Source organism: Pinus tabuliformis, chromosome 3_1, assembly GCF_031772625.1.
Source record: "Pinus tabuliformis cultivar Carrire ecotype Pingquan chromosome 3_1, CPIR1, whole genome shotgun sequence".
Lineage (NCBI taxonomy): Eukaryota > Viridiplantae > Streptophyta > Pinopsida > Pinales > Pinaceae > Pinus > Pinus tabuliformis.
This window is the reverse complement of record NC_142301.1, coordinates 35,647,193-35,670,905: the sequence shown is the minus strand read 5'-3', so window position 1 is coordinate 35,670,905 and position 23,713 is coordinate 35,647,193. Positions and strand designations below refer to the sequence as shown.

The following is a 23,713-nucleotide window of genomic DNA, read 5'->3' as shown; positions in this document are numbered from 1 at the left end:
CGGAACAGTAATCCAACAAACAAGTATTTTCTTCTGATACATTTGACCAGATAACATTAAAAAATAATAACCAGAAAATAATGATATTATATGATTGGATGATCTTCAATTACATCAAGCAATGCCTACAAATGAAACTTCCCTGAAGTTACGAAAGCATTTGCAACATCCAAGAGGTAAATTAATTACCGTTTCAAATATAACCAAAGACAAGGAAGAAATTTCAAGTGTAACCAACCAGTTAATTGCAAGAGAAATAAAAGACACAAAACACATATACATGAAACCAAACATAAAAAGAGGCATTTACCCTAAACAAATTTGGACTGGGAGTTACCTTGGTGAGTGAATTTTCCCATTTGATGAACTTCTAGGGGAAATAAGATTATCTGGAGTTGTTGAGGTTGTTGCTTCTATTGAGAATACAGAAGTAGATTCAGCAGTAACTGATGAATAAGGCAGAGAGGCAATAGCTTTTACTCTTGGAGTCTTTACCTTATCCCTTGAACCTTGGCCACTAGCACTCACACTCATATTGCGCCACTTATCCTGTACAAGTAAATCAAGCAAATACGTAAGAAGACAACAGCAAGTAATAAAGGACTCCAATATGAATGTTATTGAAGAAAAAAATTCCAGTAAAGAAATGCTACCAAATCCAACCAAGCAACATTAAATACCCAAAAATATAGGAGACGTACACCAAGTGCTTTTGGAATAGCATCTGCTAAATTCCACTATTGCAGATGTAACAAACTTACCTTTTAAGTTTAAAACATGGAAACAACACCATGCACATTGAAAATATATCTCTATCATGAAACTTGAACTTTTTGCTATATTTAAAAAACACATATTAGGATGTATTCTGGTTTTTAATTGTCCTTGGTTCCGGTTTAAATTTCAGATTAGCATCATGCAACTAATAGCCAGGAATTCATAGTGAAGCTCAATTAATATGGAAAGGGCAAAATTGTGTTAAATAGAATAAAATTTGTCTGCTTCCAATTTACAGACATTGCCTGCTGTCAGAGGTAACTCCCAAATTTGATGGTCTTCTCTTAATGTGCAATTGAATTTATACAACTAAGTTACTTTTTGTTTCATTATCCAAGAGTCCACTTGTCTTCAAATTCTCCTACTTCTTTACAATTTTATTTACAAGGACCAAAATCCCAAAGGATCATGTCCACCATTTACCCCCTTAAGCCAAAGGGTTGTACGTGAGCCCAAGCATCATTCTGAATTTTTCAAACTTTTCTTCTTCCAAGTGCTTTGATGTGTTAAAAATTAACATAAGCAAGACAAAACAAGCAAACTGGCAGAAAAAGCCTCAAGCCCTTCTGTTATACTGTATTGGTCTCAAGGTTTGAAATTATAATACATCAATGACCATTCTAGATCTTCTAGATCTAGATCTAGATCTAGATATAGATCACACTGACAACTCATCAGTCGATCATCACAACACCTCATCAAGATAGGAATTACGAGACAATTGTATTCTCGGACTTCGTGATCGTCTAGGGACTCACAGTCTAACATTCCCCACCTCAATCACAAGTCTGAATAATTGTACCAAAAACCTTTCTTATCTTCAATATGAAACTGTTGAACTGAGTTTGGATCAAGATATGCTTGAAAAAACACCAATATCTGAATGTCTGGAAGTGAACAGCTGCTATGTATGAACATTTCCATTGAATAAATGTATATTTTCTATTCAGGAGACCAGTGGCTATGCTGAAATTCCCAATTGCTGACTGAATTATTTGACTGATAAGACTTCAAAACTTGAAGCCTGATATCTGATATTCCCCCCTATCAGGTGCAAGGTGAGAAGTTTCTCAATGGTTCATTTTTGGAAAGGATCCAAGCTGAGGCTTTGGATTCTTTAGGTGGTGATTTTTCTAGTTAACCACTAATCATCTTCCATGGAAACTGGTGGTTTATGGTTTATCACTAACACACCTATTCACCTTCTACCTACACGACAGGAGCTGAACATCATCATCAAAGTGGACATCTACAGGCAATTTGTGGGAGTCACTTGGACCAACCCTTAGGGTAGGTTACATCTAAAGATGCCATTTTATGCTGAGCACTTCATGGTTTTGATTCGTGAGAGATAGATTCACTATTTGAACCCCTTATACATCTCATCATTGGATGCACACTTTTCAAATACCCCTAGGCCAATTTAGAGTTGGATCTCATAAATTATGGATCAACATTGACCACCAGATTCGCAGCTCAGACAAGATCTGCCAGTGTTAGCATCTCCATGAGTTAGAGACTGCGGAGCAATTCATCTTCCATTACCGAATTTATTACGAAACCCAAGGACAACTCCACTGCCCTTTCCGTGAGACACAACCACTTGGCTGATTCTTTAGGCACCTCGACCAGAGATGCTTGGCCTTATACATGCAATAGGCTCTTCATCTTTGCACTTCAATCCTTCAACCAAATCCACTCCAAATATCAACTTCTACTCGATAGATTACTTCCTTCATCTACAATCCTCTCAAATCAGGGAACCAAGCAAAAGATGGAGATGATGATTCAAGATCGATGAGAACGCAAGGCTCTATTCTCATCTCTCTGAGACCCCAACAGTGCCACCCAACCAAACCTCATTCCAATAGACAGTACAGTCACCAATCGAGATCTTTCAGACCTTAGCGATGAGCCCTTCCTTCTAGACAATTACACAATGTTCATTCAAGCTTCTCGCAATACTATTCTATAGCAAAACATCTATGCTAAGTTTTCTCCATTCAACCTCAGATTTTAGGGGAGAGAGCTCTAGTGGTGCAAAATCACCTCTTACAATTGGTACCATCGACTAATGAACCACTCATCTTGTACATCTTTCTCCTACACTACCTCCTCATTCTTTGGAGTTGGCCTTCAAGGATTTTAGATTAGAATGTTCTTTTGCTTACTGAATTTTGTCATATATAGGAACCACTTTAGCATTCCGCTTTGCATCGACATCAATGTACCTAACACAATCCTATTAGACTACTTTTGTGGTCATCCATTGGACAGTAGTATGTTTATCTTATCTTATCTTATAATCTACTAAGGATTGAATAATCAAAGTAAGCTGAGAACCATTGTCAAACAAAGCAATTACCTTTCAATCCTTCACTTGAACTTTAATTTGGAATAGTGCATTTCTATCTCCACTTGACCTTGCTTGTTGCAATGTGGTGCAAGCTATGGCTTCATCCATATCAAATGAGATTTCTACTATTGTTTCTTTTGTCTTGATAGATATATTTGTTGGCAATATTGTCAATGAGGTGTTGTGATACATTGAAATGTTTTGATAAAGTTGCAGAGATTTCTATATTGAAGAATGTATGATGTGAATATGTTGATTAAGCTTGATTGTTGTGATGCAAAGGCGAGACTCCAATGCAAAGGCAAACATGTTGCAAATATTAGTGTGATGCATTAATGATAAATATTGGTATTTTATATTGCCATTAGTGTGATGTATTTAATCATTACATGTGGCTGAAACTAATGTTGGATGGATTATTTATTTTTGTGTTTCAATATTCAAGGTCTGATGAGTTTGGAAACGAATGAGTGGAAGGCAAAGAGTCAAGCCTATTCACTTCATATTCCTATGTGGAATACAAACAGCCAGAAAACTATCTCTATAAAAGATGTGATTTTGGAAGGCACGAATAGTTTTGAGAATGGATGAATGTGTGGGAGCTGATTGAACAATTAAACATTAGAGACCTAGCACTTATGAAGTTGATGTGAAGCAGATTTGAAGGGAAGAAGATGGAGATATGCAAAATTTATGACCAGGTAAACCCATACATTGTTATTTCGTGTTTGCATAAGGGGATGGTAGTCTCCTTTCAAGTTGAAGCTTGATAAATATCCAGTTGGAGCCTCCTGTGGGTTGTAGCCTACAGAAATCATATGGGATTTGGAGCTTCCTTGCATGTTGCAGCGTGCAAAAAATTGAGGTAGCAGCGTCCTGTAGGTTGGGGCCTATAGAAAATCAGATATAATAAGGAGTACGAGCTTGTCTTTGCATCACAACAATAATAAAACCGTGGTTTTCTCCCTTTATGGGTTTCCACATATATCTGGTGCCAATGTGTGTTGTTATTATGTGTTTATGTGATGGTTTGGTTTGCTTATTACTTGTTGTGCACATATTCAATATGTTGGTCATTATTTGTTAAGTTGCTCATGTAATGTTTCAACTAATGAGTTTGAAGAAAAGAATATTAATGTCCATGAGTATGTTAAACTGATTCACCCCACCCCCCCAGTTTTGTCAAGTGTTCATCAGTTGGTATCAGAGCCCGGTTCCTTTTGTATAAGACTAACAGCTTGAAGGTAGATTTGGTTGAGTCATGGACTATCAAAGTGTACCTGTGTTGAGTGCAACAAACTTTCATGAGTGGGGAGATAAGGTTAAAACCGAATTGATAGCTTATGGGCCTCGTGTATGAAAGCTTATATGCGAAGGTTACTGTAAAAACTCTCCCTTTATGCAAGAAAAACAATGGAATGCTAAGGAAAAATGTGTTATGTATAACAATCTTCATAATAAGGATCTTGATACAATAATAGACCTAAATTCTGCAAAAGAAATTTGGGAAATATTGGAGCTCATGCATGAAGGAGAGATTAGCAACAACAGTGCAAAAGATGAAAAGAGAAAGAGCAGGAAGAAAAAAGCTTGCCAAAAGGAAAATGTTCAATTAAATGAGACCTATTATGCATCTCATTCTTGTGAAGGAAAGTTAGCTAAAGAACAAACCAAACTTGACTTAGCCTTGGCTGAAACAGAAAGATTGAAGAATGAGAGCAGAGACTATAAAAACCTGTTGCAAATATGTGATGAAAGAGAACATAAATTCAAGGAAGAATTGTAAGCCTAAAGACACAGCTTGAAGAGGCAAGGAGAATAGACGAGTTAATGAATAATCAACTAAAGGAGAAAGAGGTACAATGTGAAAGATTATTGTCTGAGATAATTTCAGCTATAAGAGAGTTAGATGAAAAGAACAAGTTGTGTAAGAAGCTAAGAGAGGACATAGCATCCATGAAGGACTCAGAAGAAGAGAGCAGTAGCTCAAAGGAAGCCATAGAGGATAATGAAGCAGCCCTAAAAAGACCATTAGAGCAAGGTACAAGCAGAGTAAATAACAGAGAGGCAAACAATACCAAGCAACAACAACAAGAGCCAAAGAGTGAGTCAAAGAAAATGATTTTTGCAAAAAGGTCATTTCCTCTTAGAGATGAGTTGAACAAATTCGGAAGATCTCAAAGGAGATTCTTTTTGCCTGGAAAAGATATCAAGTGTTTTTCTTGCCATGGACTTGGACATGTAGCAGCAAAATGTCAGAGAAAGCAAGTCAAGGCTAATTAGCATAACGTACAACAAGCAAGAAGATATCCTCAAACAAACAATCAAAGAAAGTTCCCTCAAGCAAGTAAGAAGAAACAAACATCCATCAGGTACACAAATTATTTTTATGGTTACTGTTATTTGTGTAATGAATTCGGACACAAAGCATTTGAATGCAAATTGTATGCAGAAAAAAGCACGAACTCAAGAAGGAGCACATCATTTCCTCTATATTTTGGCCACACAAGATGTTATGTGTGTGATAACCTTGGTCACAAAGCCAAGGATTGCAAGTTGCATTATATCTTAAAGAGCCCTAAAGAGAAGATTAAAGCAACTCCAAGCAGACTAAACAATGAAGAAAATGCAGATGAAAGAAGGCAATCAACAAAGGTATTGAAGAGGAAGAAAAAGGGCAGCATGAGACCTCAATAGCAAAATGAATTCATCATAGCCTCAAGAGGAGCTGGTCAAGAAAGCAAAAGAAGATCTCAATCAGTGGTAAAGAAGCAGCATCTCAAGGGGAGAGTAGCCCCTAAAATTCCTTTGAAAGAATCGTTTGAATAAATCTAGAATCAAAAACACTGAGCACTATTTGCACAATATATTCAACAAAATGGTTAGAACAGCACTGAAGAAAAGGACTCAAATTAAAGCCCTGAGTTTGTCGGCCATGGAAGATTTGAACTGAATTGTAAATCTCACCTGTAAGATAGGTAAATGATCTTATTCTTTTAAATAGAAAAACCTTGGGAAATGCCTGGGCTATCGCAGTGGATGTAGCTTATTTGCCTCACATTTACATACATCAATATCAATGTTAAACAGAAGGTCAGATAAACAAACAAACAAAATGCAAGGCTATTGTGCAGCACACTAATGCAGTTTTTGGTGCAGAAGAGAGAGTTTATGGAAAGTGCGATGAAGAATATATTAAAGGTCATAATTTTAGCATTATTCTTTTGGCATATGTGGGTGACAAGATTCAGGTCATTATATGCATTGGAATACAATGATAATATAATGTGCATAAAGGAATTATACACAAGAGGCGTTGAAAAATAAAACGTTGAAATCAACTCGTTGAAAACCTGTGATTAACCATGACGAAGAACTAGTGGATTATATGTTAAGAATACGGTGTATGGTTTGTGCATTGAGGGAAGATGTAATTATTCCTTGATAGTGCATTAAGGTGCATTCTTACACACTACCGGTGCATACAAAGATAATAGAAATGATATGCATTGTGTTGGATACTAATCCTGAGTGATGCCTCACAAGTGCACTGAAATGGAGGGTTTTATCCAATTTCAAGCTCTGTACAAGTGCACCGTGTTTTTTTTGGAACTTAGTCTTGAGTGCTTGCCTTTAAATATAGCATTGGCGCCAACACATAGTGTCTCACAATGAAAGGAAGCGATGATGTAACGATGAAAGCTTTAGGTGAATTTGGAAGGACTGGGGGAAATCGTAGCCTCTTTCTTCCATTAGCTTCAATGTTCAAGGTTAGTCAAGGAGGTAGTGCAAGATTTTGCAAGAGACCGCACAAAATATTGGGAATTGGTTAGCATTACTCGAACTCGACCTCCAAAATAACAATGACTTGCAGAAAAAGTTTGACCAGTTGTCACGGGAAATGCAACAAGCTCAATTCTCTGTAACAGAAAATGAGGAGCGTATATGCTCTACTCTGGAAAAGGAGGCTCACCGCAGACAAACTGCGAAAGTTGTGCAAAATGTCATCATCATGGATATAGCATGGGCATTGGCAATGGATTCAGAAAGAAACCGACTAGAGCTTTCTCAACAAATTCAACTTTTGAAGGATGATCTTTAGGATTCAAATGATGATAATGATCTGCATATTTTACATTCACTCGATCCCATCCAACGGCGATCCATCATCCATCTGCAGGCATAAGAGGAGGTTGTTTCCTAAAAGCAGCAATAAGGAAGAACGTGTAAGAACATTACATTAGTCTGACAATATTCAAAGGTTGTAGCAGGGTCATGATAGTCTGACAATGGAGACGTTACATTGTTTGGTACTGGCATAATGACAACTACCTCACCATTACACAGCGCTCAAAATTCACTGGATTAAATATGCAACATTGGCAGTGGTTGCAGAAATGTGGAACGTTAATGTTAGAGTGTACAATGGACCAACTTTATCTACGCCACTGAAAATACGTTATATGTAATCAAAGATGCTACAAACAGAGAACGTTACAAGTATGTATGAGACAGAAAGCATTACCTACCAAATCAGCTATTACATGGGATTTTAATGCTCCACTAATTTGGTGTAACTCCTTTGGTCTAGATTGCAAATCTAAGAGGTAGAGAACTTGTAGAATCTTCCCAGAATGGAAAATCTAGACCCTTCACCGTGGCATTAAGCATCAATTTGAAAAATCGAATGATTAGAGAACCATGGCATTACGAATGGTCTAACTCTCCAATAGCCGACCAAACGTGTAGCGCAAGGAGCGAGTCGAGCTCTTCTACCATTTGTGCATTGTGTGATGCTTTGTGCATGGAATGGTAGTCTATGGGTCATTGTTATGGTGTATATGAGGGAGTCAGGTCCTATTTGTTGTGTTTGGTATATTGCTCCTTTGTGCTACCTAAGGATTCCATTGAGAATTTTATTTCCCACTACAATCTTTCCATTGAGAATTTGAACAATTGATATCATACGATCTTGGAACCTGCATTGAATATTGGTGCGAACACAACAGTTGGAACCTTCAATTAGATCATTGGCATGAGAAGGTTTGTTGAACGTCATGTATATGTGTATGGTAGCAGCGTATTGTGTAGTGAGAGTGGAGTCCATGGAATACCAAACATTGGATTACATATGCGGTGATGTTGTTACGTTGGAACAATGAATAAAGCATCAGTCTCTGTGCATAATTCAACGTGGAATGCAACGTTGAGAACAACTTTAAATACAATGCGTTAAAATTCTGGTGTGTTGGAGTGGTTGGAATGGTGGGTTGATTAAAACCAGTATTGGATAAACGTTGAATGTACACCGGTGAGTTGTGACAATAGAGTTTGTTGGTCCTCTAGCAGTAATATGAATCCTTGGCACAACAACTATAATGTGAATTATCTCTGTGATTCAGATCTTCTTGACACTACAATAACAGTAATACAAGTTATAATTGTAATGCAAGAAACCGATCTAAGGCTAATAATAGTTTGACAGAGATCTGAAATACTTTTGCTTCCGGGATACATGCAACAAAAATATGAATTCTCATGTACAATGCGAGTTACTTTGATCCAAGAGACAATTGCACAGTTATCCAAAACTTATCCTTGATGGCTCAGTGATGCAAATTATCTCCCAAGGTATGATGCGAAGTTATATCCATGGTATTTGACTCAACAAGATTACAATGTATTCTATGGTTCGTATATCACATGTAGCTAGTACCCTTATCCTGTGGCTTGAATCTATACATCAGTAAACTCGATTCAACAAGATTACAATGTAATCTATGGTTCGTATATCACATGTAGCTAGTACCCTTATCCTGTGGCTTGGATCTATACATCAGTAAACTCGATAGTGATTCGTTGGCTCATATTACACACTATGATTTGCTATTTTTGTGACTTGCACTATATTTTTCTATGGATTGATCATACTCTGGGGATTGCACCCTTCTTCTCTGTGATCCTATATGGTTCTTTTCTATTGCTCAACTGTGTGGTTCGAATTCATTCACTGTGGCTTGCTAAGGGTAACATAGGTTGACAACATTATAGTGTACTATATGGTGATTACTCTTTGTATAAAGGCTCAATGTATATTTTGTGGCTTGCTAAACCAAGAGGACATCATATTTGTAAGAATGGGAATTTTCTTTTGGTTGCTATTAATCCAGTGATGATTGGTTAGTTCAGCGAAATTCGAAGGCTTATATTCACATCCCTTGAGAGCTGGCATTGATGATTAGCAATGCCATGCAACACAGAATTGTTATGCTACAGCTAAGAGCACAAAGACCTAAATATTCAATTTACAAGTTTTTGTACGTTGAAAGCAAGAATCAAACATGATCATGACAGATGGCATACCAGCTATGAAATACTAGCATTCCTAAATATGAAGCATTATGTCCTTTGCATTATGGGGAGCAATCATGATACCAGACTTTAACTTTATTGACGTTGAATGTGCATTCACTGTGGCTTGTTGAGGGTACATAAGTTGACAACATTATAGTGTATTATTCTTTGTATAAAGGCTCGATGTATATTTTGTGGCTTGCTAAACCAAGAAGACATCATATTTGTAAGAATGGGCATTTTCTTTTGGTTGTTATTAATCCAGTGATGACAAGTTAATTTAGCGAAATTTGAAGGCGTATATTCACATCCCTTGAGAGTTGGCATTGATGATCAGCAATGCCATGCAACGCAGAATTGTTATGCTACAGCTAAGAGCACAAAGACCTAAATATTCACTTTGCAAGTTTTGTGAGTTCAATGCAAGAATCAAACATGATCATGACAGATGGCATACCAGCTATGCAATACCAGCATTCCTTAATATCAAGCATTATGTCCTTTGCATTATGGAGAGCAGTCATGATACCAAACTTTAACTTTATGGGCGTTGAATGTGCATTGGGTTTCTGAGCATTGAATGTGTCTTTGGCAGCATTAAATCATTCTGGAGCAGCATTATAATATGAAGCAACATATAATTGGCATGGCTGCAATTAATTGGAAGCAACATTTATTGTCATTTCATACATTGCCTTGGTACAGCACTGAAGAAGCCTATTTCCTGTTGGAGCAACATTCATATGGTCTACACTGCAGTGTTGAAACATTGAAGAAGCTTTTGTTATATATGGGCTCAAAATTGAATCTGAGGGAGTATTAACAATTATACAGTGATAAATTGTAATCATACCATGTTTTCCTTTCAGAGTGTTCTCACAATAATATTTTGCACTCTCTTACAATGTTTATATGTCATATAGAGCAAGGTTAACTTTGGAGCAGCATTTATTCAATATGAAGGAGCCCTAATAAGCCATCTGGAGTAGCATTTATTCAATCATGCAGAACAATACATTACAAGTTATAAAACATGATGACATCTACACTACACTCCACTATGGATTTTTTTTTTCGGGCTACAAGACATTTGTCACCCCCTTGCCATTGATGTCAAAGGGGGAGGTAATCAGAGGAAGGAAGACACTTCTGAGAATGAAAGGGGGAGGACAAATGTGTGGACATCAATGCCAAATGGAGAGATTGTTGGCAATATTGTCATTGATGGCAAATCAACAAGCAGAAAAGTAGCAGCAATGCAAGGAGCAGCAAGCAGCAACAGAAGGCAAAGGAGCAGAAGAAGGAGGAGGTGTTGTGATACATTAAAATGTTTTTATAATGTTGCAGAGATTTCTATATTGAAGAATGTATGATGTGAAAATGTTGACTAAGCTTAATTGTTGTGATGCAAAGGCAAGACTCCAAGGCAAAGGCAAAGGCAAAGATGTTGCAAAGATTGTTGTGATGCATTAATGATTAATATTGGTATTTTATGTTGCCATTAGTTTGATGTATTTAATCATTACATGTAGTTGAAACTAATATTGGATGGATTATTTATTTTTGTGTTCCGATATTCAAGATCTTATGAGTTTGGAAACAAATGATTGGAAGGAAAAGAGTCAAGTCTATTCACTTTGTATTCCTATGTGGAATACAAACAACCAAAAAACTATCTCTATAAAAGATGTGAATTTGGAAGGCACGAATAGTTTTGAGAACGGATGAATGTGTGGGAGCTGATTGAACAATTATGCATTAGTTACCTGGCACTTATGAAGTTGATGAGAAGCAGATTTGAAGGGAAGTGTGACAATTCTATCATTCCAGCAACTGATTTATTTTTCCTACTTATTCCACAATAAGTTATTTACGAAATTACTTCAATAAACATTAAAATAGATATTGTTGCAGATATGACACTGTAATACAGAAACAAACATATGCACAAGCATTAACACATTGACACAGATATTTTGGACAACAGTCCTCGGAAAAACCCAATGTGGGAAAGTCAGGGCAGCAAGAGAGGATTTTATTATTCAGCAGTTCTTCAGTACAACAAGGTGCCCAATTGGCTTACCCACAGACAGAAATAATTCCCCAGCACTTCTCCCAATCCCAGCATCAGCCCGGCTGACCTCTACGTGGCTCTCAAACCCTCTACCTCAGCGCCTGCTTGACTGCATCAGCCCTGGGCCTATCTGCATCACCCACGCATGCCCTGCTAGTGACTGCGCAGTCTTATGCTGCTTCTGCATATGCCTAGAAAGCCCTGCATCTGCCTCTCCTGCCTCGGCACTGATCTCCAGTGGCTAATCCCGCCTCTCTGCTCCGTACTTGCTGCATCCTGACTGCTCACCAGACCACTGGTTCAATTTCTCCGCTAACCCCGCTCTAGAAATTGAACTGACTAGTCTCCCTCAATGTGTTCTCCAAGTGACCCTCAAGCCTCCTCTTATACTTTTCTCGTTGACAAATCAACGATCAAGATTAAGTCCCTACTCAATGGCTAAGATTAGATCTGGCTTGATCCATGATTTTTGGACCATTCTAACACAGTTTATATTAATTCACATTAATATTTTATTTTCCCTAAGTTTAGAATTAGGGACTCCATTAAAAATATTAATTGTTTTAATATCTCTCAAACTGTATAGAATCTGCCCAAACCCTTTCTGGGTATTGGAGATCTCATGCGCCTTAGCCTCTCCACCAATTTTTGTGGCTAGAGCACATCCGATGCTACCTCAAATCAACAGGAAGAAAATGCAAAAATGAAGACATAGATATGCAAAGTTTATGACCAAGTAAACCAATACATTGTTATTTCGTGTTTGCATAAGGGGGTGGTAGTCTCCTTTCAAGTTGAAGCTTGATAAATATCCAGTTGGAGTCGATTGAGGTAGGAGCCTCATGTGGATTGTAGCCTACAGAAATCATATGGGAGTTGGAGCTTCCTTGCATGTTGCAGCTTGCAAAAAATTGAGATAGCAGTCTCCTATAGGTTGGGGCCTATAGAAAATCAGATGTAATAAAGAGTAGGAGCTTGCCTTTGCATCACAACAATAATAAAACCGTGGTTTTCTCCCTTTATGGGTTTCCACATATATCTAGTGTCAATGTGTGTTGTTATTATGTGTTTATGCAATGGTTTGGTTTGCTTATTACTTCTTGTTCACATATTCAATACGTTGGTCATTATTTGTTAAGTTGCTCACGTAATGTTTCAATTAATGAGTTTGAAGAAAAGAATATTAATGTCCATGAGCATGCTAAACTGATTCACCCCCACCCCCCCGCGCCCCCCCCCCCCCCCCCCCCCTTCAGTTTAGTCAAGTGTTCATCAATATTCACTCCTTTCTTGCACTTGTACCACTTTGAACATAGTTCTTAATGAAGTTTCTGATACTTCTCATTTGTGTGACCATCCTCCTCTAAAATGGCTCCCACGCATTCTAAATTTCCATGGAAACCCTCACCTAGCCACACATGCCACATCCTTCATTGAATTTATTTAGATCTTAATGTTGTGCATGAGGATGTCGTGATGAAAATGTTTGTACTTATCTTGAAGGATTATGCATTGGAGCCATTTGTTGATTATACCCCAAGGAAAATACCTTCATTCTAAGTTTTTAATCAAAAGCATTTTGCAAGTTCTAGAACCCCAGTGTTATCAAGAAGAAGCCCAAATTGAACTTCTTGATGCCCATGCAATGCTTGATGCTTGCCATCAAAAGAACAAAGAGATAGAATATCTTATGTTTGTAATGCATATTAAAGCTTTAGAAGCATTGCTCATAAAAATAGATGAAAAAAATAAAGCAATAAATGCCTTCCTTGTCTCCATAGAAGGAAAAGGATATGGACAACCGTTGAATATAAATTTCATAAGTTAGTGGATGGCCAACTTTCTCTTTCACAACATGAGCCACTTATGCATAAAATTTCAAAAATTGCGATGAAGCTATTTAAGACCCCATTGTAACACTACATCAATATCTTGATGTCGAAGATGTCATCTTGTCGTAAAGGAAACAGGATGTGACAATGATGTACACTTGATGAGGCCATTCCAATAGCCATCATCATGGATTTAGAGGAGAACAAGGGTTTTGTAAGTTATTTTCTTTTTTCAAAATTATGAATTAAATGACAGATCCCTGGATAATTTGAACAAGATAGATGTGGTAGAGAAACCCTTGGAGAATGGAGAAATTGTAGGTGTATGATTGTCTAATGATTGAATGAAAGAAAATAAACAAAATTCGTTCATTGCAATGCTCAGTTTATAGATTCAATTGTTTCCATTCTTCTTTCTAACGTTGGTTTTGGAATTCATCTATTTGTTGCTCCTTCTCAGTGGATTGTTCCTCTCATATTATGTCTTTCATTACAGCACAATAATAATTCAAAATTGCTCAACTACCTTGCCTTCATTGATTGTTTTAGTGTGATCTTACATTAAGCCAAAATAGACTCCATCAACCAATGGTGTTTCTTTTTCCCCATATTCCAACCACACCAGCAAATTTTACATTAATCTGGCCATAAAGTGTTTAACAAACCTGCTACCATTGTGACCTAGGGTAGTTGAGTTTGAGGAGAGATCCCCTTCGGATTTAGGGTCAGCTTCAATCCCAAAGTGGTTAAAGGTTACCTTAGCTTTTTTCCCCACAGCCTGAAGAATTTCAACCCCCACTCCGATTATCAGTTTTCCTTATCACTCCATGCATTTAGTTTTAAATCCAAGCATAATAAAAATTCTAAAATCTGGAAATAACAATATTTTCTGAAAACACAAATTTAATGATTTCACAACTGCTGAAATTGCAGAAATAAAACAGCGAAATTATGATAGCCACACACAGAAAATAACACAGTGATTTTTGGTCAATGTCACCCTGGAAAAACCCCCCTACAACTCTTGGGGAAAACCAGTTTGAGAGCTCTTCTTTATTTCTGAAAATGCTTTTACAGAGAAACTGAAATCTATGTCACAAGGTTCGTCGAACTTTAACCTTCAGGTTCGAATTTTGGCGAACCTTAAAAAAAATTTGAGGTTCGGCGAACCTCATCGAACCTCATAGTCATTTACCAAGTCCATAGATCAAAACTCATAACTTCCTATCGCAACACAAGCTTGTAATTTATCCTTGCAGTTTCCATGTTTGTGATAGAATTTTTGATGTTTACTGATGTTGATTTCTTACTATTTTATAGTATAATTCATTTTAAATTAATATATATATAGACGAACCTAATGACGAACCTCATCAAAACATTCGAACTCAAACCGAACCTAATCATTGTCGAACCCAAACTCGAACCCGAACCATGTGACATTGACTGAAATACACAGTAAAAATTCCAGCGACCACAAATTACAACTTATCTCGATTTTCGTGCATGAACTCTGCCTCGAAAATCGTGCCAATCAGCAAACTGCCAAAACAAAAAAATTTCCAGCAATAAAACAGCATTGAATGTTGTACAGACTGCCTCAAAAATCGTGCATGGAACCTGATGTAGGAACTATACGAACTGTACGGATTTCAGCAATATAGTTGCCTTGAAAATCATGCCCAAAACCTGCCTCAAAATTTGTGCCCTTGCTATTGTCCCTCTTCGTCAATTTTTGTGCCTTTCTCCTACTATACGGTTTTGCCTTGGGATGCGTGCCAATAAATGTTGTTGCCCAAATTTGCTGAAATGTCTTCTTGCTGCTCTCCTTCACTTCCTCATTGCTCAAAAATTTTCTCCTTGCTCTCTCTTCTCTTTCTCTCAAATGCTCATGAAAGAATGAATTGATCTTTTTTTCCTTCTCTTCTCCTTTTACTCTCTAAATGACCTTTTGGGTTACCCTAAGATCTAATGGCTGAGATTCATTTAGATCTAGGGGTGAGAATAAATGTGCATTTAATTCTCACTTTCTATTTTTTAACTCACCCACTTAAACAAAGACACACTTAGCCTTTTATTTCCATAGTCACTTTTTCACTTTCTAATTCTTCATTGACTTTAATAAAGTCCCCTTTAAATTAGAATGTATCTTTACCACTTACAAAGTCACTTCTAAATTAAATTGATTTTAACCACTTGTCCTCTGGTACCCAAATTTTAACACAGCCAAGGTTTTCTCTAAGTGATAACAAGATGCAAGCTTAATATAACAACAATAAAAATAAAGAGGGATGAAATAACCACTTTACATTATCCAAATGGTAGATGTTCCATTACAAGGACTTCGCAACTAGTTACAAGGGTTTCCTATAACAATAAACAACATGTGAAAGAATTGCAAAAAATAAAATCTTGCATTAGATAGATGCAATACTTCAAATAGAGAGGATCAAAAAGGTGGGGAGGCTATGAAAAGCTCAATTTCTTGGACACCTACGCCTTTCCTCTTCAAAATTGGCATGTATCAAATAGACCTCAAATTAGGGGTGTTATCACTCAAATTGTACATTAAAGTGATGAAAGCTCCAACCCACACTGCACAATCGAAGTGGAACGTCGATAGGTCAACCAATGTCACCTCAGTAATCTGCCTTGCCTATTTAGGTCAGTTCTCTTCCACTTTGACGGGAGCTCCCCTATAGATTACTAGGGCTTAAAAAATAAGGAACAAGGTGACGTCAATGAAATTGGATTTTTAAAACAAAAAGAAAATAGTGTTTGTTACCCACCAAAAGTGGGTGACCCCTAAGAGATTTTTTTTCTCCTACTCACCTCTTCCAGCCAACAACCAGCAACCCCTGAGAACCACTAGTAGTCGATGACAATGTGTCATTTATGTCTTTGCCACCTGCATCAGTCATATGTTTCCTTACCCATCTGGCAAGAGCAAATGTTGGAAGGTGGGCTTCTGATAAAAAGGTACTTTATTCATTCCGCAATCGACTGCTTAAATCATGTATATTTAGAACACAAAAAAATGAACAATAGGAATAAATGCTTTTATTCATATAATCTTTACAATAAATCAGATACAATATATAAGGCTTCAATCTGTTGCCAAGCACCAACTTGGTCTTTTGTGAGGATCTAACCTCTAGGGCACCAACCTTGGATTTAGGAGCACCGACTCCAAGGACATCAATCCTTCCAATTCTAAGGCATCAACCCCAAGGGCTCCGACCCTATCTTGTCAAGAAGGCAGTAATTCTCTGCTCCCAAAATCTTCTTTATTGAATTTTGTCAATTTACTGCTTCACTATAGTCTCCATGCTACAGCATCAATGACAACCTGTCTTCATATGAAGGAGTCTTCACAACTCTCCATATTGTCCACACAGAGTCTACAAAGTTACCTCATGATGATTTCAAATAGGCATCATGATCTTCAATAATGTTTCCAAGATTTGTTAATGCTTTCCAACAAGATATCTAGGCTAAGCCTCAGTGTATGCATAAAAACAATTCTCTGTTTTCAAGACTCTGTTTTTATTGTCGCAATAACTGCTTTAGAAGTGATTGTCGTTGTATCTTACTTCCAAAGAACATTCTTACAAATACTTCAACATTGGTGTTGTCCACTACTCCCTTCAACTGATGACTGATGAAATCTTACTTGACTGGTCCGAGGTCAAATAGATCTTCGTCTTCCATTGGCCGTTCAACTTCCTTCTGTCCTGCTGGACCTTCGGCTTTCTTATGTTTTGCTAGACCTTCAGCCTCCTTCTGTCCTGCTGGACCTTCGGCTTTCTTCTGTCTTGCTGGACCTTCAGCCTCCTTCTATCCTACTAGACCTTCAGCCTTTTTCTTTTCTATTCTGTTGGACCTACGGCCTACTCTATTTCTTCCACGTCTGCCAGACCTTCGGCTTCTTCTATTTCTTACTGTTTCACCAACTCGTAAACTTCCCTTGTTCTTTGTTTTATATGCCTGATAACCCTGACCTTTGGCTTCCTTTTCGATCGCTTGATCTTTCGGCTTCCTTTGCGCTTGCTCTTCAGCTTCCTCTGTCTCTTCGAATTCACAAATACTCAAAGGATGTGTTAATTCAGAAGAGAGGTCGAATTACAAAAGTTTTGCATATTAAAAACGAATTAGAAAAGTTTTGCATATTAAAAACTATATCAAAGAGGCCCTTTTTAATATTCATACAATAGACATATTATTTACGGAGGATTTCATATAGGAGAGGCTATACCCACAGGGGGGTCCCACATGCTATGTCACTACCTCAATTTGCAATCGCAACTTTCGGAAACTCCCGCAATCGCAACCCTTTGGCTTCATGATATAACATGTTGATGCGCCTATTTCCGACGGATGCGATATTCCAATAAGCTTCTTTTGATAACTCAATCGGGTCCACAACTTACATTACAATCGGCGATCGGGTCCACAAGACTTATCGCAATCGGCAATCCGGCGGTGTCAACCCTTTTGAACTTTGCAATTCAACGGATACGATATTTAGTTAGAGTGGTTACCATAAACTGATTGGGTCCGCAATACATATCGCAATCAGCGGATTTCAATGTTACATCTCTTCAAGACTTGCGATATGCGACGAATGCGATGTTTCCTTAGGATGTATTATAATGGGGCAGTGGGTCCGCATACTTATATCGCAATCGCAGATTTCAAGTGGCATTCCTTTTTAATACATGACTTCAAATGCAGATGCGATATAACATTGAATCATGTTGTAATGGTGTAACGAGTCCACAATAATATCACAATCGCAGTTTTTAATGTGACATCCATTTATGAATTGCAATGTGAAGGTGTCGATACACGCGGATGCGATATTACAATAGGGAGGTTTATAATGGAGCGATCGAGTCCGCACCTTATTTTGCAATGCAACGAGCCTTTCATAGCTTGCGATGCAGTATTCCAAGTGCGGGACATCACAAGTACTTTCCTAGCCCCGCTCTTCCGGCGGTTGTTGTTCCTGTTGGCTCTTTCCTCGTTCCGTGGTCCTCTTTGCTCCTTCTGATGAATTCTTCCTCTTTCCGGGACTTCACGAGTGCAGGACTTGAGTCATACTTTCCTACCGCCGATATGGCTCCTCCGATGTTGACTCCTTTGATATTTTGGCTCCTCCGATATTTCATGTGATATCTCTAATATGGCTCTTACTCTTGAGCATATGCAATATTTTACTCTTACTCATGGCTTGGCTTTCCTGTGGCTCCTCCTCACTCTTCCGCTCTTGCACTTTGGCTTCCGATGAACTTTTTCGATATGCTTCTCTTGTTGCAATAGGTCTTCCTTTGACTTTCGATAGCTCTTCTTTGATATCTCCTGTTACTTCACGGATCTACTGCTTCCGATGAACTCTTCCGATAGCTCTTCTTTGACTGCTCTTGTTCTTGACTTCCAATGTCTTTCCAATGGCTTCCCTGATGGCTTTGCTCCTTGGCTTCTTGCTCCTGTTTCTTCACAAATCTGCTCTGCTTCTCCTTGGCTTCTTGCTCCTGTTTCTTCACAAATCTGCTCTGCTTCTCCTCGGCTTCATATCATCATTTAGTATCTAGATTCTAGAATATTGTCATATTGACATCAATGACAATCTAAATCAACAATCTCCCCCTTTGTCATTGATGGCAATATTCTTCTTCTCTCCTCCTTTGACATCAATGGAAAAAGAGCGCTGAGGGACTCCCCCTGTCGAACTGCTTCCCCTATCAAATTGCTTCTGTTCTTTATGAATAGTATATTTTTATGGTTATGTTACTCCCCAGGTCGTGGTGCTCTTCTTTTTACTCAAGATAGAAGGATTGTTGCTTCATCATCCACTAGCACATTATCCCCTCTTCATGTCTCAGAACTACTTTATCATGGCTTCAACAATGCTTAAAGATGCTCCACTTCAATGCTTCCAAATAGATTGCAAATAGCCACACACCAAATGTTCAAGTCCAAGTTTTTATGCTTCAATCCATATTTTGTTGTCTCCACAGTCAGAATTAAGAGGCCTTCATAGTCTGAATCAAGAGAAAACGCCACTGAAATTGCTATCTTTCTTCAGATCCAAGTTCCTTTGTATCTTTGTGCTTCTCCTTAACTTACTGAGCTATATTCGACTGCGCAACATTCTCCTTTCTATAGTCCTTTTGATGAGCCATCTTTTCCTTGTGTGTCTCTGCAAGTTATCTCCACTAGCAAATTTTGATGTCCCATATGTAACTGTCTTTTAAATTCTTTTCATTGATTGGCATCTTTTTGCAAGGCTTCAATTTTGTTAGATGCTGCCAACTGATCTTGCTTCAAGCTTCATTCCCAGATGTATCCGTTTGTTCGAAGGTTGCCTCTATTTGTGTCCATAATTTACCTGTTCTCCCATTAGATCCCTGAGTCGAGACATAAACTTTTGTAATAACAGTAACATAGTTATTTGCCCTATTTCTCTAGTATTAAATGACCTTCTCTGCTGCTCCAATTTCTACTTAGTGATCAAGTGAAAAACATCTTCAACAATAGTCCAAAAAAATAATTAAGAGACCATGTTCTTCAATGTAGTGCTCCTGAGAAATGATCTATCAAAGAATGATAGTTAATATAGCTCATCAAGGATTTCATAAGGACCCTTTCACGAATAGCTTCTGCAATAATGATCAAGAATCACAGGCTCCCCCTAACTGTATGCATCATCTCTTTTGGCAGAGTCTTCCTATCAAATGCTTAGATCGTCGAAGATCACGCCAATAACATGTGTTGTTGGCTGGAGAGTTCAAGGGATCCTCAGATTGTATTTGCTTCCTTCTCCATATTTACTTTCTTATCTGGCATAGTTCTAGCTTGAGAAGGTGTCCAAATCAAGTTACAATTACGTGCCATATGACCAATGTTATGACACTTGAAGCATTCTATGTTGTTCAGGAATAAGAATTCATGACTTCTTGCAAAATTGTTCCTCGGAGGTTGTTAGGGACCATAATATCTATCTTTATGATATGCTCTACAATCTTTAGCTCTATGTCCAAAGTTTGTACAAGAATAACAATAACCAAGAAATAAACTTTGGTACCTGGGAGATGGAGATTTCCTTAATGTACTTCTGAAGTCTTTCTGCCTTGAGATCCTTTGGTGATAACCATTGCTTCTCGCATCCTTGACATTATCTACATTTCTTCTTGGAGCGAGATTTCTTACATTGTTGCCTTGATTTTTCTCCTTGCCTTTGTTGGAGCTGGGAGCATCAACATTTCTTTCTGGCTTCCTCACATCCCTTTTGTTTGAAGTATTATCATTCTTGTTTGAGGATTCACCTGCATACCCAAGACCTGATTTATCAAACGGACATCTTTGATGGTTGAGCGTATCATCCAAGGCTTGAGAGCTCTTCAAGATTTTGTCTATCCCTTCAACCTTTTTCCTGAGGGAGACAATCTCTTCTTCCAATCTTTCACAATCATTATTCTACTTAGCAAGTTCTTTCTCAGTTTCTTCCTTGATACGAGTAGCTTCATTTGCTTCTATTTTAAGGGAGATGATATCTGACTTCATTTTGAAGATTTCTTCATTTTCCTTTGCTAGACTCTCTCCATTTCTTCCTTGATCCTTGTAGCTTTACATGTTTCGGCCTTGAGAAGGTTGATGTTAGATTTTAATTTGAAGATTTCTTCATCCTTTGCTTATAGTTGACATATCATGATGTTTCTCTCTTTTTTTGCTTCATCAACCTGTCCTTCTGTGATTGCCAATGCTTTCATTGTCTTCTCAGCTCCTTGTGCTAACTTTCTTGCTTCTTGTAGTTGAGATTTGAGAGAGGAGACCTCTACCTTGTATTGACCAATCTCTTCTTCAAGTTTGTTCAATCTTTTGTGCCTTTGTTCAAGTTGACTTGACAAGGTATCTTCCCGTTTCTTTGCTTTATCCAATTGATTTGTCATGGATATGACTTCTTCATGATGCTTTCTTTTGCTTTGATGAAATTCCTTCTTAAGTTTGGCAAGCTCTTCATCCCTTTCTTGTACTTGAAGCTTGACAAGGTCAACTTTCTTCCTTGTTTGGTCCTAGTCACCAGCTAGTGCTTTCATATTAAGTTCCTTGTTTTCCTTTTTCAAATTGATAATCTCTTCCATGGCAGCCATAAGTTTAGCGAGGAGATCTTCTACAAAATCTTTTTTATTCTCTTCATCTTCTAGGTCTTCTTTGGCCTTGATGTCATCTTTCTCATTTTTAGCTTCTACGATGGGCTCTGGATTTCGTTCTTGGTTTCCATCATCTTCTCGACTAGTCGTCATGGTCAATGCTCCTTCTGAGTGAAGGTAATGAAGTTTGTCCCACATACCCTTTGCTGACGAACAATTTCCTAAATTGTTCTTTATAGAATCAAGTAGCCCATTCAAGATTGCCTTCATTGATTTTGCATTGTACTCCTTGGATTCTCCATCCATCATGCTATCAACAATCATTGATTTCTAGATTTCAATGCCTTGAGTCTTTAAGAAATTCCTCATTCTTGCTTCCCATATATCGAAGTTTCCATTGAACCATGGAGCCTCCTCAAATTGATTGTCCTCTATTTCAGTGGTAGAGGGAGACGCATCTTTCGGAGGATTGGAGACTTTCTTCCTTGGCTTCGCCATTTGTGTTCTAAAGATCAACCTTCAAGCTGTTAGGCTTTGAGTGAAGGTACTAGCTCTGATACCAATTGTTGGGAGGGTGAATCAGTGTTTCTTTTCAATTGTTATTTTTACCAATTAAATCATGTATATTTAGAACAAACAAAAAATGAACAATAGGAATAAATGCTTTTATTCATATAATCTTAACAATAAATCAGATACTATATATATAAGGCTTCAATCTGTTGCCAAGCACCAACTTGGTCTTTTGTGAGGCTCCAACCTCTAGGGCACCAACCCTGTCTTGTCAAGGCACCAACCTTGGATTTAGGAGCACTAACTCCAAGGACATCAATCCTTCCAATTCTGAGGCACCAACACCAAGGGCTCTGACCCTATCTTGTCAAGGCATGTTTGATAGTAATTCTCTGCTCCCAAAATCTTCTTTACTGAATTCTATCAATTTACAGCTTCACTGTAGTCTCCATGCTACAGCATCAATGACAACCTGTCTTCATATGAAAGAGTCTTCACAACTATTCATACTGTCCACACAGAGTCTACAATGTTACCTCATGATGATTTCAAATAGGCATCATGATATTCAATAATGTTTCCAAGATTTGTTGAAGCTTTCCAACAAGATATCTAGGCTAAGCCTCAATGTATGCATAAAAACAATTCTCTGTTTTCAAGCCTCTATTTTTATTGTCGCAATAACTACTTTAGAAGTGATTGTCGTGGTATCTTACTTCCAAAGAACATACTTACAAATACTTCAACGCTAGTGTTGTGCACTACTCCCTTCAACTGATGACAAATTAAATCTTACTTCACTGGTCCGAGGTCAAACAGATCTTCGTCTTCTGTTGGTCGTTCGGCTTCTTTCTATCCTGTTGGACCTTCAGCCTCCTTCTGTCCTGCGGAACCTCCGACTTTCTTCTGCCCTGTTGGACCTTCAGCCTCCTTCTGTCCTGCTGGACCTTCAACCTTTTTCTTTTCTGTTCTGTTGTACCTACGACCTACTCTATTTCTTCCACGTCTGCCAGACCTTCGGCTTCCTCTGTTTCTTACAGTTTCACCAACTCGTAAACTTCCCTTGTTCTCTGTTTTATATGCCTAATACCCCTGACCTTTGGCTTCCTTTTCGCTCACTTGATCTTTCGGCTTCCTCTATCTCTTCGAATTCACCAATATTCAAAGGATGCGTTAATTCAAAAGAGAGACCGAATTACAAAAGTTTTGCATATTAAAAACTATATCAAAGAGGCCCTTTTTAATATTCATACAATAGACATATTATTTACAGAGGATTTCATATAGGAGAGGCTATACCCACAGGGAGGTCCCACATGCCACGTCACTACCTCAATTCGCAATCGCAACTTTCGGAAACTCCCGCAATCGCAACCCTTTGGCTTCACGATATAACATTGTCGATGCCCCTATTTCCGATGGATGCGATATTCCAATAAGCTTCTTTTGATAACTCAATCGGGTCCACAACTTATATCGCAATCGGCAGTCGAGTTCACAAGACTTATTGCAATCGGCAATCCGACGGTGTCAACCCTTTTGAACTTTGCAATTCAACGGATGTGATATTTAGTTAGAGTGGTTACCATAAACTGATCGGGTCCGCAGTACATATTGCAATCGATGGATTTCAATGTTACATCTCTTCAAGACT

General features: G+C 38.0%; 1 protein-coding gene across 1 annotated transcript in view; it reads right to left on the bottom strand.

Moving 5' to 3' along the window:
- The window catches only part of LOC149185646 (single myb histone 4-like), a 182,086-nt gene that overhangs the window by 122,157 nt on the left and 36,216 nt on the right, over positions 1-23,713 (bottom strand). Inside the window, exon 2 of the mRNA XM_089410754.1 lies at positions 338-549. Coding sequence (XP_089266880.1) covers positions 338-549 — 212 coding nt within the window. The remainder of the gene's footprint in view (positions 1-337; positions 550-23,713) is intronic.